Genomic DNA, 19,062 nt, shown 5'->3' with positions numbered 1-19,062 from the left:
CTAGTGCATTATTAGACCAACTACTCAAGACCTCAGCCTGAAGCTCTGGGTTTAGTTACTCACAGAGTTCAGGACCAGCCCAATAACAAGGACCAGGGACTTGCCTCCAACTGTAGGATGAAAAGTACTCGTGAAATTTGTTCCCTACTAGAACAAAGGGACAGAATGCCTCAAAGACAAATTTCAGCTTCTACCTAGGGAGACACATGAATATAAATGCAGAAAGTTAAAAAAAAAACAAAAAAACACCAAGAAACAATGTCCTCATTTCCAGACATCAGTGAGTCAGAAATACTGAGGTTCCCACTACACAAGCAGTCAGCCTTCTCTTAGCCATTTGGGCACCAGAATGTCTCTGTGTCTCTCATCTCTCTCTTCTGAATCAACCAGTCCTCTCTCTGGCCAGACCTTGTCCTTTCTTGACATCTCTGGTCTAACAGGATCACTCCTTTCCTCAGGCTCTCAGCAGAAAGACTAAAGAGTTAAACTTCTCATCTAGCTACTGATTTTCTGTTTGAAGTGTCTAGGAGGAAAGGAAGGTACTATGTTAACACTGGGAATCAAGAGCCCCCAAGGGGTTAAGGACAGCATTGCGTTGTCATATCATCATTTTCATCCATAAAACAAGACCAAAGTTTATGTCTCAGTGACAACTCAGCTGCTGTTAGATGAAGTGGAACATAAGATTTGATTTCTCTGGGTGCAGTAAGCACATTGCCCATCTAAGATCAAGTTTCTTAGAGTCACAGATAGATCGGAGGCATAGGTGAGTTTGAGACTGCCTACCTGGAAAAAGTAACCAATTTAATAGAATTGCATTCCTCTTTGATAGGCCTGAAATGTTCTCATTCTTTGCCACTGATTTGTAAGTCAGATATGCTCTTCCAATTTTCCTCTTTCTAAAGCCTGGCTTAAGCCACAGCACTATTGTCTGTGAGCTTGCAAAGAAATTTCACTTCCTTCCCAACAGCTATTTCTAAAATGTGTGACTTTTCAAGAGGGAGGAAAGGGCTTTTTTTTTTTTCTATTTCCAAGGTGGGAGCAAGTGTAAAGTGAGTCCTTGGTGTGGTTTTAGCCTCTTACGTGTATTTTCATCATCTTTCAACTCTATCAAAATCATCCATCAGACCCAACCAATAGTCATCACATGACCACCATTTCTCCTCAAGAGGCAAAACTCAGTGTTGGGGTGGTGGGGGCGGATTGGGGGGGGGGGTGCTGATCAGTGTTTGCATATACAGTATCTTTTGGAGGAAGTAAGACATTTTTCTGACCTAGTTGATAATGATAATTGAGAGTAATAATTTACAGTTGGGTATAGAGGAAGGAAAGGAGAGAAGAGGAGGGGAGAGGACAAGTGAGGAGAGAAGAGGAGAAAGGGGGAGAAAGAGAGAAATTAAACATAAGCCTGCACTCTTTCCACTAACCTACAATGTCTTCTGATGTCTAGAGATGCCCCCAAAGGGCGGTGAAGGGCTTGGTGAAGTCCTTTACTTCTTCTCACCCCAATCGCATAGATAAATGTGGGGAAAACTTCATTGGTCAGTTGATTCTTTTGCTAACTTACTGCCACAATGTTGTCCACAGCTACCTAAAATGAAGAAGTATTAAAGGAAAAGAAACCCCCAAATAATAGGCAAATCATCACAACTCACGATCCTAGTGTCAGCATCTCTTCAGTGTCCCAGTCAGGACTTAGAGTTAGTTCCTGGATCCAGGAGCTTTCAGAAGTAAAACGCCAGCCACATGCCCCCCAACCCGGGCTTGAGCTGGTTTTTCCCCTAACCTCCATGAGCATGGGTATGGTGGCTCTCTGTCCTCTCTGTTCCTGATGGATTCAACCGGCTCAAAGTCTTCCCCAAAGCTGCGGCCAAATGTTTCTAATACACGTAAGATGTCCCTAGCTTCTCCCCTTGAAGTGTTCTCATCATTAGCCTTAGGGCTTCCTTGTCACTCTCCAAAGACAGTCTTTCTCTTGCTGTTAGGTGTTTTGTTTTGTAATACTGAACTATAAAGCAGGCAGAGAATGGGCTAGAGGTACGGAAGACCAAGGGAAGGGCTTAATGAAAGAAGCTAAATCAGTTTACAGTCAGAAGACTGGGAAGGAAAAGAGAGAGAAGAGACAGAAAAAAATCAACAAAGCCTGAGGGATGTTCTGTTGTTGCTGCTAGGATGTTTTGTAATAGGTGGAGGGGAGCTTGAGAAATGAAAGATTACAGAAAGGGGTATGATATGTTGGTGGGCAATTCAAACAAGATTCCTTTACAGTTCGTAAAAGATGTAAGGTTAGAATTCTTTTTGAAGTACCCTTGGCTGTTTGGACTGGGCTTCTTTGAATGCAGGACCATACAGAATCAGGGCTACATGGAGATACAGAGGATTACATGAGCATTATAAGAAGGGAACCTAGTGCCCCTCCCTGACAGAGTAAAATCAGTGTGGTTTTAGCCAAACTCACTGCAAAATATTCATCCTTATGCTGTCACTAGATAATGGCTCCATCTTTTTCTCCTGGCTCTATTGATCACATCTAGACCTCGGAATGTTCTAGAATGGGTTCCTGCATTCCATTATGTAATAGAACATACTTCCTTTTCATGAGCACCCTGTCAGTCTTGAAATAGAGAGATACTTGCATCACCAACTCTGCATTGCAGTCCTGGTCATCGTCTCTGGTCTCCTCCCTTTAGAATTGCTGGACATCCTCTCCCAAAGGAATGGGCAGTCAAGGGATTGCTAAGCCACCCCTGTGTCCCTTGGCTTAATACTCTTGGGCACTTGGTGCCTGCAGTGCAAACTAAGGTGGGGAGCTCATGCCTTAGTGCCTTAACCAGTGTATCCTGATGTTTGACAGTGTTTATTGACCACTCACATGTGAGAAGTTCTGCAGTTTCATGTTTTTTTGTGGGATGTGGACATATGTGCATATGCCCACAAGCTTCATATAGTCCAATTTATCCCATAGGACACACTTCTGGGAGTCTGAGCATGGTCTTTCAAGGCTTAAGGCGTAGCCGTGCACTTGTGCATGGGGAAACACTGGAGCCAGGTTAAGCAGGATCCTTTGGTAGATCTGCAGCCCAAGAGTTGTCTGGATCTTAGATTAATCTCTTCTTCCTTCTTACTTTTCAAGTGAGAACTTGGCAACTTTTAGGGAGATATTTTCAAAGTTAGTTACTATGCATGGTTCCAGCCACCCCCATCTCCTCTCCTCCTCCCTCTCTGCCCAGGTCTTCCTGGTCCAGCTTGAACTTTCTGCCAACCAGGCCTTGTCTGTCCAAATAGTAACTTTTCCAAGAATGTATTTGGAGTGTCTTGAGTTAGAGATATGAGAATCTACTTTAAGATTACTCTGCAACTCTGGCTATACTTTGATTCTCTGTGATTTGTGCCTGCCCTCTGGTAGCTCCCAGTCTAATGGGTACAGATGTCTTGTAGCTATGGACTGGGAAGCAGAAACCTCAATCCAAATCTCTATAGCCCCATTTATTTACTGTTAACCTTGAAGAAGCACCTTAACAAAGCTCCGCCTTTGCTTTCTCAACTGTGAGATACAGCCAATCTCCTGGGGCTATTCTGAAGGTCAAATGAGCTAATGGTTGGGACAGGCTTTATTTCCTGTACCTGCCTAAAGGCTTATAATGCACAATGTCTACAGGGACATTCATCTCAGATATGACTATCAACTGTACCAAGCTGGCTCCAAACCCATCACTAATATGCTAAAGGCAGTGCTGCAATCAATACGCACACTCTGACCTAACAAATTTGTCCATTTTCTGTTTAAATTGCTGCTGTATTCTTATTTTAATCCTATGAATAATCATAGTAGGGTAGGACTCTTGATGCTACTGTTTTTTTGAGAGAACTCAGGTTCAAAAAGGTTATCTGAGTTGGCTATGGTCTTGGGCAGAGTTGAAATGCAAACCCAGGCTCTGTGACTCCAAACCTTATGCTGTTAACATCTGTTCTATCAGTCCATGGAGACTGGTAGAAAATAAGTGAATCCTGGAACAGGAAACAGGTGACCCAGGATCAGATATCATTTTCTACTATTCTCTGCCTTTGTGTATACTGTTTCCCTGAATCAAATGTCCAGACATTTCTCTTCACCTACAAGGCTCCTATTACTCTCTAACCCTCAGCCCAAGTTCTTCCAAGTGGGACTCCCGAGCATTGCCTCCTCCATAAAGTCTTCCCACAAGCCCCCCACCCCAGGAAGATCCGACGACACTTCCCTGCGTGCAGCCACTGCTCCATATGCACAGGTCTACATGGTGGTTGTAGTTTTGCTGGCCTGGAGATGGAAAGGGGTTGGGAGGGCAGGGTCTTCTGCTTTAGCCCTCTTTCGCCAGAGCTCCAGTACCCTGTATCATCTGCCCCTGGACGTCTACCTTGAAAATCCCTCAAGGTTTTTATGGTCAAACCAAAATCATCACCTACCCACCAACATAATCCTGTGTCCTAATCCTGTGTCCCCATCTTAGTGACAGGCATTACCTCACATTCCATCAGCCAAACCCATGGAATTCCATCACCAAATACTTCTGAATCTGCATCTTTACGTTCTCCTGGTCACATTCTCTCTTCTCTCTCTCCACTGCCTCTTCCCTGGTGCAGGCCTCTATAGCTCTATTTTATGAGTCTCCTCCTCAGCCTCCCTGCCTCTGGCCCCACCACTCCAACCCATCCTCCACACTGTAGCCAAAGTGATGTTTCAAAAATGAAACTTGTACTCCCAAACTTGCTGTCCAAAATGTTTCAGTGGCCTCTGTTCCCCTATAACAGCCATTCATGGGGTGGAAATGAAGGGAGAAGCGTGTTTAAGTCATCTGAACTGCTTTGTCAAGTTATGCTGTCCCCCTGCTCACAGGGATTCTGGCAGATTTCCGAAGATCTTACCCCACTCTTATACCTTTCCTTGTGAAGTTTCCTCCTCACTCAATACCTGTGTTCCTCGGTTCCATGTGACCAGATATTTCTCATGTTTAATGTCTAATTCAAAAGCCACTTTCTCCAATAAACCTTTCCTGACCTCCAATCTAGATGCAGTCTCTTCACCCTCTTGATCCATTCCATGAAGATCCATGTTATGTTCTGTCTTATACTTGTCATTTATAGTCACATCTTATCTTCTCCACTGGACCATCAGCTGCCTTTTCTGATTCATCCTTATCATAAATGTGCCTTGCAGATACTGGGGATTCCCTAAAAAATGTGTTGAATGGAGGAGCCCAGTGAAATTAGAACAGGTGGGACATAGAATTGACATTCTATCTCTTGGGCAAGAAAGCTTCACTCAGAACACAGACCCAAATGTCAACATTGAGCATCAAGGGTAAACCCAGTCTTGTGGTGGGGTGTGGTAAGGTTGGAAAGACAGTATGTGAAAGATGTATCATGGTCTGAGCCTTGAGGGCACACATCAGGAAAAATCGTAGTGAGACAATAGGGAAAACTAATTACTGGGTGAGCCAAAAGAGGCATCACCACTATTAGACTAGATTAGAGTATGCTACAAATCACAAAACTCCTGAAACATGTACAATTTAAGGAAATTGCCTCGAATCACATAACTAATAAGTGGCAGAGCAGGGTCTCAGACTTGGCCAATCTAATAATGGAGTCCACACTCTTAAACACCACCTAACCTGCACGAAATATAAAAAAGGACTTGCTGAGGTGCCAAATCATGTGACATAATTCTGAGTGGTTCATTGAGGTGGGAAAGGAACTCAAGTGAAATGTGTCATCTTGTTTTGTTCACCCCGTTCTAAACTGCTCCTTACTCCACACCCTGAGAAGTGAATCCTTCTTCTGTTTGCGCTCACTTGGGTAGCCACTCATGCTAGAACCTTGGAAGTTCTCTTCAGTGTGCTCGCATTTAATCACCTATCGATTTCGTGTCTTAACTACCTTTCATATTCACCTCTGATCCTTCCCCATGGCCATTGCAAGATAGGTCCCCAACATCTCTTGCTTTGATCCTTGCAGTAGCTTTCTTTCATGACCCCAATCCCTCTTCCCTCCAATTTTCTTCTTATACTCTTGACGGAATCATCCATCGAGAAAAATATTTGGCCACTTGGCCCTCTGTGTTCTCCCTGTGACCTATGGTATTGAGACTAAGCTCCTTAAGCACTTTAGCAACTAGGCCCTGTCAACATCTTGATATTCCCACCTTCCCAACCCATGCACCCATTCCATAAACACAGTTCCATCTGACTGGAAATGCCCTTCCTCCTACTTTATGTGGATACTCCTTGACTTGATGACTCAGGTCTCATAGTCCCTAGACCACCTTACCTGTTTCCCCTCCCCACCTTTACTCCCGGATATAGTCCCACAGCTCCATGTGTTGCTGCATCATACCATTTATCACTCCAGAAGACAATATAATATAGTGGTTGTTAATGCAGGCTCTTAAAGTTAGACTATTTGGATTCTAATCCCTGCCATGCTACTTACCAACTATATAAACTTGGACATGTTAGTTAACCTCTCTGAGCTTCACTGTCCTCATCTGTAAAACAGGGATAATAATGCCTTATAGTGAGGATTAAATAAAATAGTCCATATAATGCACTGAAAAGAGTACTTGGCACATAAGTGACCTCCTACTATTTAAGTGGTAGCTATTGTTATCATCTGTTTTATGTTTCTTGTCTGGCTTTCCCATCAGACATATGGACTGAATCAAGATCTCATTTGTCTTTCTATCTCTGAGCATAGACAGGCATATAGTAGGCCTTTGAGAATTTTTGCTGAATTAATGATGCAAAGATGGATGAGTAGATGATGGATAGATTGTTGGATGAATAGGTAGATGAGTGGATGGATGAATAGATGAATGTGTGGGTTTATGGGCTAGATGGATAGGTGGATAGATAGACTGTTAAGTGAGTGCATGGATGGATGATTGGAGGGAGTGATGTGTGGATGGATGGGTGGATAGATGGATGGATGGATGGATGGATGGATGGATGGGTGGCTGGATGGATGGGTGGTTGGATGGATGCATAGATCCATGGATGGATAGACGGGTGGATGGTTGGGTTTATGAGCTAGATGGATGGGTAGACGGTCAAATGGATGGTTAGGTAGACAACTTAGTCCTGTTGAAATAGTATGGAACAAAAGGAAGCTGTGCCTCAAGTTAATCTTGTTAGCCAGCCAAGAAGATTCGCAGTATGCGATTTATTAAGTTTGGGGTTGTTTTTTCCTAAGCACAGCTGTCTTCCTGCTCAAGATTTTTGGTCTCAGGCAATCTGTTACTTGCAATATCACTGTATCCTTGTAAATTTAGACCTTCAGTAAATCTTCAAGCCTTAGAGAAAACACAATATATACTGTGTTTTGGTCACAGGATAAAGAACTGTAATCCTTGCCCTGGAACACTTTGCAATTTAATTGGGAAAAGATACTCAATTAACAGAAGCATCTCAGTTGCCGTCATTCTGGAGTTGCCATGAAGCTGGGTCAGGGAGAGCACTGGCTCTGGTGACGTCCAGGATAACTCAGAAAAGCTATTTGGAAGAGGTGGTTTGAAGGTTAAGGAAGCATTTGTCATGAGGAGGTGGCCCAGGCAGAGGTGGATCCTGAAGGTTGAGAGCAGAAAATCCAGAGGGTACAGAATGTTGAGTGCAACCTGAAGCCCAAGAGTGCAGCCTTGGGCTGCTGACAGTGAGGAAATCCTGGCTCAGGATAGAGACCTTGCAGTTGGCCCAAAAATACACAAAACATTAGACTTCGTTAGGAGTGACCTCTTAGATGCTCAGATTCCTCAACAAACATGAGAAGAATACTGCCTGCTCCATGGGATTGTGGGGAGGATTAAAAAAGATAAGGCATGTGGCGTCTCAGTGCCTGACCCAGTGTATTGCTGAGCATACATCTGTTTTCTTCCTTCCTCGAAGGCAAGACAGGCTGGTGGTCAAGAAAATGAGCTTTACTGCCATGTTGCTATCAAATCCGGTTATTAGCTTTGTGGTCTTAGGCAAGTTACTTAAGCTTTTGTTGCCTCTGTTTCCTCATCTGTAAAGTGGGGATGATAATAATACCTATCTGTCAGGGTGGTTGTGAGGAACACATGAGTTAATGTATGATGAGAGCCTAGAACAATGCCTGGCACATAGTAAGTGCTACATAAGTATTTATTCTTGTTTTATAACTATTTTTAATATTCCTAAAGAGGTGAACACTTTGTTCCTGGTCACCAGAGTGAGAAGCGGCAAACATTGTATCTGAGAATGAGTTGGGGACATAAACTCCCCTTTACTGAGCCTGACTGTATTTCAGGTGTTTAGATTAATATAATCTAATATTAATTTAGATTAATATAATTTACTTAAAATACTTTATATATTAAATGTCATATATAATTTGAATATAACTAGGTTGATATAATCTAATGTTAATGCCCACAATGACTCTTGGGAATAGGTAATTATTGCCCTCTACCTTGAGACGGAGAAACTGAGACTCAGAGACCGTTAGTGATTTGCTCAGGGCCATGCAGTTAGTAAGTGCTGGAGCTGGGAGGCTAAGAGTTATCATTTTCCCACTCCTCACAGCTGTTTAAGCTGGTGGTTGTCTATGCCATTCGCGTTGGTACATGGGTCAGGAAACAGAGGTCCAGGGTAAGGAGTTAACTTGCGCAAGATGTTATAATGAACAGGTAAAGAGCTAGGATCAGAGCTGTGGCCTCTCAATTCTCAGCCTGGTGTTCTTGAGAATATGGAGAACATAGGTGCATCTGTAAGTCTTCATCAAATGGACCTTCTGCTTTCTGCCCCTGAGAAATCACATTTTCAGGCATTGGACCACAGAGCCAGCAATGAAGAAGAAGAATGTTCTCCTCACAGCACCAACTTGTATGGTTGGTGAAAGGGATTTGATGACTTGCCTGAGCTCTTCCAATTCCCACCCATCAAGCTGGGAGTTCTTCACCCTTTTCATCATCTAGGGTTACTGTTCATTTGGCCCAAGATATTGAACAGTTTTGTGAGTGAGCAGATCTTGCTGCACTTGCTTATTTTCCTCAACCCAGCCTCCCAAGGAGGCACGGGACTTCCCTTCTGCTGTGGTTTCTTAGCTCTCAGGGCCACTTTCCTTCTGTTGGACTCTCCTGATAAATGAGAGAAAGCTTAGAGATGGCCTTGCCTTGGGGGGTTTGGCCAGTTCCTACTGAAGTAGGGGAAATTTGGGGCTCTGAGGACATGTTCCCACTCTGAAGATATAAAGACAGCATCTTCCTGTGCCAAGCAAAGTGGATAATGGCTGCAATTAACCAAATAACTCAAGAGAGAAGGAAATTATTCTTGCCTACTCAAGTGGATATTTGGGGACCTGAATTATTAAGAAATTTTTCTCATTCCACAAATGTATCAGTTATTGTCAGTGTAGCTAAGTCTGTAAAATAAAAGCATTTCTATTTATTTTCCTACAAAATACAAAAAAATATAACCAAGGGAATATCATGAACTTATTTGAGTTTTTTATTGTTTAAAAGCCAAGAGCTGGAAGGGACATTGGAAAGAGATGGTAGGCAGTGATTTTTCAAACTTTCTTTTGGAGACTGGAATTCTTAGTCATTTAAAATCTTAAATGAAACTTCAATTTATAAAATAAATAGAAGCTCTGGCTTTGGTGGTAGCGGGGGGAGGGACCAGTAGCGCTATCTGCTTGGTATCCCCCCCTCCTCATTACAATGAGGCTGCTCCACAGAACCTCCGGGATCTTGAAAACTACTGATCTAGGTCAACTCATCTAAGGATCAGATAAGGAAACAATGACACAGAGAGTTTATGCAAGTTGTACTCTGTTCAAATTGAAGATTGGAATTCCTCTGTCTTAGTGCAAAGCTCTTTCATGATGAAATTTGAATTTTGTTCTGGTTTTCTATTGATATGTAATCTACTCCCTGAAATTTAGTGGCTTAAAAATAAGATTTAAAATTTAGTGAGTTATTTTTCTCATGAATCTGACCTTTGGTTAGGGCTTGAAGGGAATGAATTGTTTCTTTTCCATGATATCAAGAGTCTCAGTTGGTATAATCTAACTTGCTAGGACTGGAACAGCTGGGTGCTGACTGAATGTCTTTTTCTCCTCATGCAGTCTTAGGGCCTCTCTATGTGGCCTCTGCACATAGTCTCTCCAGCATGGCAACCTCAGGATACTTAGACTTCTTACATGGAGACTCAAGGTTCCAAGTGAGAGTTCCAAAGACCCAGACAGAGCTGCAAGGCTTCTTTTTGACCTAGAAAGTCCCAGAATGTAACTCCTACCACATTCTCTTGGTCACATAGGGCCAATCCTGATTCAGTGTAGGAGACCGCTACACATGGGCATAAATACTGGGAAGTGTGGATCATTGGGAAGCCATCTTGGATGCCGGATACATGATTTCCTTGCTTTTGGCATGAACTTGCTAAATAGATTATGATGTGATTTGACCTGAAACAGAGAAGATAGGAGTCATTATGGTTTTCCTTAGATCACGGAAACATTGTCATGTGGAAGAGTGGTAGACGAGCTCTAGAAGGCCACAGAAATCTAACCCACAACCGAAAAGTCATAATTACAAGGAAGCTAGTTCTAGTTGACCAAAAAAAAGAACTTTCAGACAACTAAAACAGCCAACATGAGACGTGGCTTACTCTGTATGAGTAGTGAGTTTCTCCATCGTAGGAGTGGTCTCTCCCATTTCTTTTACCACTGAAAGTATCTGATTCTCAGCAAAGATGATTAGTAGAGAAACTTGCATCTCCTTGAGCTTAGGGATGCTGAAATACTGTGTGCATTTCTAAGAATCAAGATTTCATATAAATCTAATTCTTGTTTGTTTGTCTTTTCTTTTTCCCCCTTTTTGGACATTTCCTTCATCTGACTGCCCATCAATATATAGAAGAAATGCTTATTCCTACTCCTATTACTTGTAAGTATCGACCCGGGGTAACTTTCCTTCGTGCCCTGTAAGGGAACCTGTAGCATGCATTTCCTGCACCAACCAAGTGTCTGTTGGTTTCTCATACTCACTTCTGTCTAAGTCATCTGTAGCCCCAAAGTTTTTATTTTGCATAGATGTTTTTCACTTGAAAATGCCCTGTCATTGTTCGTGTCTGTTATGTTTCTGCCATCTTGGATTTTCCCCCTATTTTTGGAGATGTGAAGGGCTGTTTCTCCTTTGTCAGTGTAAATTTCTAGTTAGAAATCCCTGAATTCCAGCAAGAGGTCCACCTAATCCTCCTGCAGGACTTGCACACATAGAATAGAATCACCGATCTCAGCAACTTCAAGTCCATTTGTGTCTACCTGGGGAACGTGTAGCCCTAGAGGCCCAAAGGTTAGAAAGAAATTCATTGGCCATTTCCATGATTTCAGAAAGTCTACAGGGAATCATGACTTTATCTAGAGCCAGCTTCACAGGAGACAGAAACTTCCAAGGTCTTTGCTTTGGGCTAGAATTATCTCAGTCTGGCATTTCGCATTAGTTACCTCATGCTATCAGTGCATTTTCTTGGTAGTTATAGATGGCTGATTGCCTGTCAATTTTTTTTTGCACTTTCTAAATAAAGATGGTGCTTTTTCTCCTTATTAAACTAGACATTCTCGAAATATGAGGATAAAGGAGGAAAACTCCATAAATAGATCCTTGGTAATGAAAAGTTAGAAAACCACTGAATTAGTCCCATATTCCTAGTACGCATTTTCCATATTTGAAAACTGAGGTCCATAGAAGTGCAAGAAATCAGTTAGCTAAAGAGTAGTATTAAAACTCAGAACACCCGGCTCCTGGTAAAATGAATTTTCCATCATTCCATGTCTTCCTCCACCCCTGGCAAACACAGCCTTGTGAGAAAAGCTGTGTCTGTTAGTAACCATCTGCTGAAGACTTCACAGATGAAGATGGAGTCAGCAAAAGGTTCTCTCATCCCCTCTGCTCATTGTTTGGGTCCCAGGTCAATAGGCCCAGACAATGAGCAGAAAAGACCCTGGTACCGCCACCCTCATGTTAATATAGGAACTGATGGACCCCTCCACCAATGCTGAAAGTACCAGAGAACTTGCTTCATTTGTTCATTCATTCATTTGACAAACATATGTTGAACATGCGCATTATGTTCCAGACACTGTGGATGGAGAGATGACCAGGACTGTAAGCCCCACCCTCATAGTGCTCAAGCCCATCTGACAGACTAGCATAAAATCAAATACTTAAAAGGTCAGCTGAGAGGTACTGTGGTGTAGGAGCACTTAGTTGGTGACTAATTTTTTAATGTGCCAGGGGATAATTATCAGTATTTTTCAGGATAGATTTACCCAATACTGAAGAAATAAGAATTCAGAGCAGAAGGAACAGCATCTGCAAAGGCTTAGAGGAATAAAACCATATGGGATATTATTGCTCTGGTGGAAAAAGAATGAGCTTTAGGAGTCATGCAGCCCTGGGTTCAAGTCATATCTTCATTTCTCTTAACTCTAAAATAGGGGTAATAGTGCCTAACTGATTGGGAATGAGGGATTTTATAAAATGCCTGGCACAAAGTTGGCACTCATGAAATGTTAGTTTTCTTTCTTTCCCCTTTCAGAAACCATAAGGAGTCAGAGCAGTAGTGGTGGCCCCTGGGAGCAGTTCTGTTCTTCCAGAGGTTCTCATGGCATCAATGTTTCATAGTAGGTGTGGGATTGAAGTGACCCATAACAACACCTGGTCTGTTAGCCAGTGTACAGAGCACTGTCTTTGGACACCCACTTTATACCAAGCCTTGTACTGGGTACTGTGGTAAAACCAAAGATGAACAATGTGAGAGTGTAGGAGAAAGATACGCAAGTACTCGTAGTTCAAGGTGCAATGATAAACAAGGGTCTTTCAACCAGTGCAAACTTGGAGTTCTAAGTGACAGATCCTATAGTGTGAAACTCATGCGAGCTCAGGAAGTGACCATGGTTAAAGATTCAGAGGAGGAAAACTGGCAAAGCAGACAGAGAAGTAGGAAGAGAACCATAAGAACTAAGAGAAGTCAATTACAGAAGGAGGATTTGACAATAGCAGATGCTGCAGAGAGATGGAAGTGGAGGGCATGGGCTCAGCCCTGACATGTGACCATCAGAAGGTCATGGGGTAGTGTTGAGGGAGGAAGCGAGCCTACATGTGGCCCACGAGGAGGATACCTCTTTTTAACCTTTGGGCCCTAAAACAGAAGAGAAACATGAGACTGGCCACTTGAAAGGTCAGGAAGTCCTGAACACATGTGTGATAAAGTAGAGGAGCCTGTGCAGAAGGAAAAGCCTGAAGATGCTGGAGGGGGAGTTGCCATGGAAGGGAGGGTCTGGAGGTAAAGTGTTTGGGGACAGGGAGCAGCCTAGGGGGGAAGCTGTGACAGGTCTTGTGGGACCATAGGATTGAGAGATGCATGTAGACGGAGAAGAGGGAACAAAAAGAAACTATGACCTCCATGATCTCTGGATTCAAAACTCCACTCTGCCAAGTCTTAGGTATAGACCCCGATTGGGTACTTTAAACCCTTTCTACTCAAAGTGTGGTCCATAGACCAGCAGCAGTGACATCACCCAGGAGCTTATTATAACTGCAGTCCCTAGGGTCCCAGCCTGGACCTTTTGAATCAGAATCTGCATTGTAACAAGATCCCCGGGTGACTTGTGTGCACGTTAAAGTTTGAGAAGCGCTGACTTACCAAGGTCTCAGTTGTCTCATCTATGAAATAGGAAAAATAATACCCTCCTCACTGGGGTTGGGGAGCCACCTGATCCCGCTAAAAGCCCCCAAATCTTCCATGAAAGAGAAAGCTTCCAACACACTTCGGCTGAACCATCTTTTCAATGAAATCCATGTTTATTCATTTAACAAGTATTTGTGAGGTTCTTGCTTATGTGCCAGGCACTGGTCAAGGTTCTGGGATATAAGAATTATCACAAAAAACAAAAATCCCTGCCCACGTGAGGCTATTTAGTGAGGGAGATAGAAAATAAGCAACATACATAAGAAAAGTAGTGTAGATGTTATGTAATGGCCAAGAGAGCTAAGGAGAAAAACTAGATAAACCAGGGAAAGAGGACATAAAGTGTGGGTTGAGGAGACCCTCAAGAGCTCTCCCCTATTGAAAGGTCCAATACACAAGACTAGGGAGCACAGACTTCTTCTGTAAGGCGCCAGTAGTAAATAGTTTTGGCTTTGTAGGCTCATATGGTCTCTGTTGCATCTGCTCAACTCTGATGTAACATGAAAACAACCAAAGACAATAGGTAAATGAATGAGCATGGATATATTCTAATAAAAATTTATTTTAAAATATTAGACAGTGGGCCAGATTCGTCCTGAGGGCCATACTTTGCCAATTCCTGCCCTAGGCTTTTGAGGTAGGGAGAGGATGGGGTTCAAGTTTCCTCCTATTTTATTGAACTCCTGCTAGGAACTGCACCTTGCATTTGCTGTTTGCAGACGCAAAGGTGAATGAAGCGCGCCCAAACCAGCCTAGACGAGGGAGGAAACTGAAAAGAATTACCAGATGGTAGCTACCATGTGTCAGGCTCATCCAATGCTTACAACAAGCCCTGTGAGATACATGCTGTTGTGTTGAGTTTATTTAGACCTGAAGACTGAGGTTTGAGTACTTCTCTACACCCCACAGCCAGGATGTGGCAGAGTTAGGCTTTGAACCCAGGACCACATACCCCCAAATCCCGCCCATCCTTCTCACTAAAGCCTGTTGTTCACGGGATGGACAGGCTGCTGCCTAGACCATGTGCTTGGAGAGCCCTTGGCCAGGCTATGAGAGAGCCAGGATTCAATTGCAAGTCTGTCTGCCTGTAGAGCCTTGGTTCTGTGCAGGGACATCAGCACCCTGCTGGGAACAAGAAGTGGTAGCTAAGCCTGCCTGGCAAGAAGGCCTTTGTGGCAATCCTGTCTTTGCTGTCCCTAGGATTTGCCACGTGGTCAGAGCTGAGAGCACTGGGCTGCAGGATCAGAGGCAGCCACAGGGTTAGAGTGAGGGGTGACCAAAAGACCACTAATGACTAGGATAAATAGAGCTATAGATAGAAGGATCAGGGGACCCAGGGACAGAGGTGAGTCTAGAATGGGGTCCTTCATTATCTAGTACTCATGAAAAAGTGAGAATACTGTGGGTTTTGCTGCCAGACGTAGATAACAATACTAGGTCTTCCTCTACTATCAGATTGTTCAGACGTTGGACAATCATGGGACCACTCTGAGCCTCAGTTTCTTCACCTGCAAAGTGGTGATAACAACAGTGACTCCCCAGCATATTCCGGAGGGGTAATGACAGAATGTATATAAAGAGTGGCCGACACAAAGTAGGTATTTTATAAATAGCAGCTATGATTCCTCACATTCTGAGCTGACAGAAACGCTTCTCTAGAATTCCTTTTTGCCTTTCTACAGTAAAACAGCACCCAACAACTTCGGTGTCTGCTTTTTAAAAGGATATTAAGAGTTGGCGTGTATTCACAGGTTAATTTACCGTAAGGTGTGACGGGCACAGTCATTGTTTCAAACAGAGACATTTTAGTGTAGTAGTTCTTGAAAAAGCACAAAGATGTTTGCCGACCAATCTGATGGTGAGAGGGTACTTGCCTGTTTCTCCTGGCCCTGGATGAATGCCTTGTGCTTGTATGGCAGAGGCAGAAAATGGTGACCTGGGCCGGTCCCCATCTGTGGAAATTCTGGAATTCTTGGGCTTTTCCCATATCCTTCCTATCTTTCCTCATTCCAGCACGTTCAAATCCTAAATCTGTTCCTCAAGGTCCAGAACAAACACTGGCTCCTACAAGAAGTCTTCCCTGATTGTCTCCACCTGTGGGAACGGCCCTTTTCTCTGAACTCTCGCTACAGTCACTTTGTCATCATGGGCAGGAGCAGATGTCTCTTAAGGATGTTTCTTGTTCATTAATGTGTTCCCTATAGTGCCCCTAACATGCTCAGTGAACCCCCAGTAAATGTATGTGGAATGAATGAAAGACAAGATGAAATTAAAAGATGTAACATCTAAAGTTGACAGGGAGATGATCAGCTCTTAAAAAGGAAAAAAATGGCAACAATTTTTAGATAACCCCAGACCCCGTACCATCGTTGCTTCCATGGCTTTAAGGCAACCTTTGCTCCTGTTCAGCATCTGTGACCTAAACAAGCCACTTAAGTTTTTCCAAGTCTCAGTTTCCTAATATGTAAAGTGGAGATGAAAACTGCATACCTCACAGAGATCTTGCAAGGATTCGATGAGATAATGTTTGGAAAATGCCTAGCACATGGTAAGTCCTCAACCAAAGTAAGAAACTGCCTCCTTTTCTCGAATGCATAAACGTTTTCACATCATAGGCTGTTGCAAATCAAGTATCATTGCCTCAATACATTTAAAGAGGAATTTAAAATGATTGTATCAAGAGATACTCAAAAAGCGTTTTATGTAATTCATCAGTCACTTCAAATAAAAATGAAGAAAAAATTGGAAGAGAAGGAAACCGTTTAAAGATGATAAGTATCAATTACCAAAAGCTGACAGCAAACATGTTGACAGCTAAAAACCTAAGGCAACACCGTGAAGGCAAGACAAAGAGGGCTGTGGTACTGCTGTATTTCAGGCAAGGGGAAGACCGTGGTGAGAATCCTGATTTCTGGGCCTCACCCCAGATCTGCTCAGTTCCTTTGAAAGTGTGGCCTGGGAAGCTGCATTTTAACACACATCTCAGATTATTATTTTGCGTGCTGACTTTGAGAACAACTTCTCTCCTGACAGCACCCTGATATCAGTGTCCCTTTCTCAATGTTATACCTTCCCACCTACAGTGTCCTCTTCCTGGCATGCCTGTCCACCTTCATTCAATGTCTTTAAAAATGGAAAATTGTTATTCTCTTGTTTAAATGGCCGTCCCCAATTCCCACAGACCATATCTGTAGTGCTGGGCTCATAGTTTTGTTGTTGCTTTTACCATTCATTCATTCACCCATTGACTCCCTCATTCAGGAACCATTCTCAGGTTATGCTGCCCTTGGTATATTTGCAGGTTTATCTCCTTGTCGACAAGAACCATGTATTACTCATCTTTCATTTCCCAGTGACTGTCTCGGAGCCCAGAACAAATTAGGCATCATAAGATTGTGTGGATGACATGAATAAATACAGACAAGTGGGTGTCTGTGTGAGGCTGATGCTCCCCCATTTTGTTTTCTCTCACATTGACTTTATTATTCCATTCTCTAGAAGTTAGTTTCATCCGTTTTCAATTATTTTGGCATATGGTGATAGTGGGGCTTTCTGATCACCTGTTTTGTAGTTTTATATTGGTTTTAGGTGTAGAAATGTTGTACTTGCACGTCACAATTATAAATGCATAAAATTAACAAATGCTGTTGCAACAAGATAAATACAAATGCACTGGGCTAAATCTTGTGTACGGCTAGAGCTGGATAGGAATTGCGACTGAATGGATGCTTTATTGTTTACTCTATTGAATTAGAGTCTAAACATATCGGTCATGAATACCAAACAGAGCAAATCTATAAGTCAGAGGCTCTGTCACCTTAATCAGGGAAAATACAGATGAGCATTTCCCCTCCAAAGGTGGGGAAAGATGTTTATATTTCGTTTTAAGTTTATCCTTTAAGTTTTAATGCCAACCATATTAGGATGGCTTGAGGCTTAGAAAGGTCTGTCTGTGATTCTAAATGCTTCTCTTCTGTAAATGCATCTGAATTTTGTAAAGAAGGTAGAAAAGAGTGCGGGGATTCTCTGCTGACAGAGAGAGAGGACCCACTGAAATGGGGTTGCAGGGAGAAGTTCCTATGGAGAAAGTTGTGATGCGCTACTCAGATCCCCCTTCAAGAATGAAGGACTTACTCCCGCAATTCCTGGAATTGCTGCCGGCAGACACTCTTGGCGAACAGCCCCCTTTGGGGCCACTTGCCCTTCAGAGCTGCCTCACCCAAGGTCATCCAAATAGCTGGTCAACACAAGGGTGTGAAAGTCACCTCAGCTTCAGAGCTTTCCATGAGTTTGGCTTAAGCCATCACTGTGACTGCGTCACCATTCAACTTCCCCTTGTGCCCACTCTTTCTCCTTTTCTTTCCTTCCATTTCCTTCCATAGATGTTGACTCCAGAAACTCCTCTTCATCCACCTCTTGCTTGTCAATCTCTGTCTCAGAGTCTAATTTTTAAGAAACACATTCTGTGACACTCCCATAGGCTTTTCTTCAATCTGGCCACTGGAGTCTGGTGGATTTGAGTATGTGGTATGCCCCTCCCCTGAACATGCACACTTTGTTGCCTGTGGACACTTTGTATACCAACTAATTGGGGTCATCACTTTGTTGCCCACTGACGATAAGTAAACTTTTTAAAGTCCTTCCGTGGGTAATCATTCATTCATAGGCATTTGTTTCTCACTTGTGTCTGTGCTGGGCACAAGGGCTGCCGGCATCTTCATACATACCCCTTGCCTGGGGGAGCTCACGGTGTATCACAGAAGATACCGCAGTGAGGGGCTATTGCTGAGCCAGCCTGAGCAGAGAACGAGGGTCAGAAGTGCCTGGCCGTAGCATCCCTTCGCAATGTGTCTCCAGGGCAGGAATGGGTTTAATTCTGAAAGCACTTGACTTCAGCGAGCATCTCCTAGGTGGAAACAACTTTTGCAGCTAGGGCTGTAGCAAAGACAGGATCCTGAGATGCACAAACTGGAAAATGCCTTTCTAAGAGTTTCAGCATAGTGCTTTTAATGGAAGGAAGTGCTTTAGTTAAGCTCTGCAATGTTGATGATGATGATAATGTTTACATCTTGTTTGTATATACAGCTTTATCTCCTCCAAAGTGCTTTCCCACCTATTGCCTAGTTGTCTGGTTGGGCTTGGAGGTACTTAGCAAAGTGTAGTTGGATAGATGAGTGTGCCATACAGGAAAGAGCCCTGGGCATTCTGGCTCCACAGTTTTAGTTAAGTCACTTAACTCCATCTCAACTTCAGTTTCTCATCTTTAAAATGGAGGTAATAACACCCACCTCTTAGAAGAACTGTGATGTTTAAATGACAT

The 19,062-nt window shown here is 43.1% G+C and overlaps 1 protein-coding gene across 17 annotated transcripts in view; it reads left to right on the top strand.

Moving 5' to 3' along the window:
• PTPRT (protein tyrosine phosphatase receptor type T) overlaps positions 1-19,062 on the top strand; it is a 1,018,757-nt gene that overhangs the window by 864,095 nt on the left and 135,600 nt on the right. For 9 of the 17 annotated variants that reach the window (XM_070589264.1, XM_070589260.1, XM_070589252.1 and 6 more), the window contains one exon: positions 10,907-10,936. The exons of the other annotated variants lie outside the window; for them this stretch is intronic. In XM_070589264.1, the coding sequence (XP_070445365.1) occupies positions 10,907-10,936 (30 nt within the window). The remainder of the gene's footprint in view (positions 1-10,906; positions 10,937-19,062) is intronic. 17 annotated transcript variants of the gene reach the window in all.

This window comes from Equus przewalskii, chromosome 21 (assembly GCF_037783145.1).
Source record: "Equus przewalskii isolate Varuska chromosome 21, EquPr2, whole genome shotgun sequence".
Lineage (NCBI taxonomy): Eukaryota > Metazoa > Chordata > Mammalia > Perissodactyla > Equidae > Equus > Equus przewalskii.
Note: the sequence above shows the minus strand (reverse complement) of the source record. Positions and strands in the feature narration are given on the sequence as shown.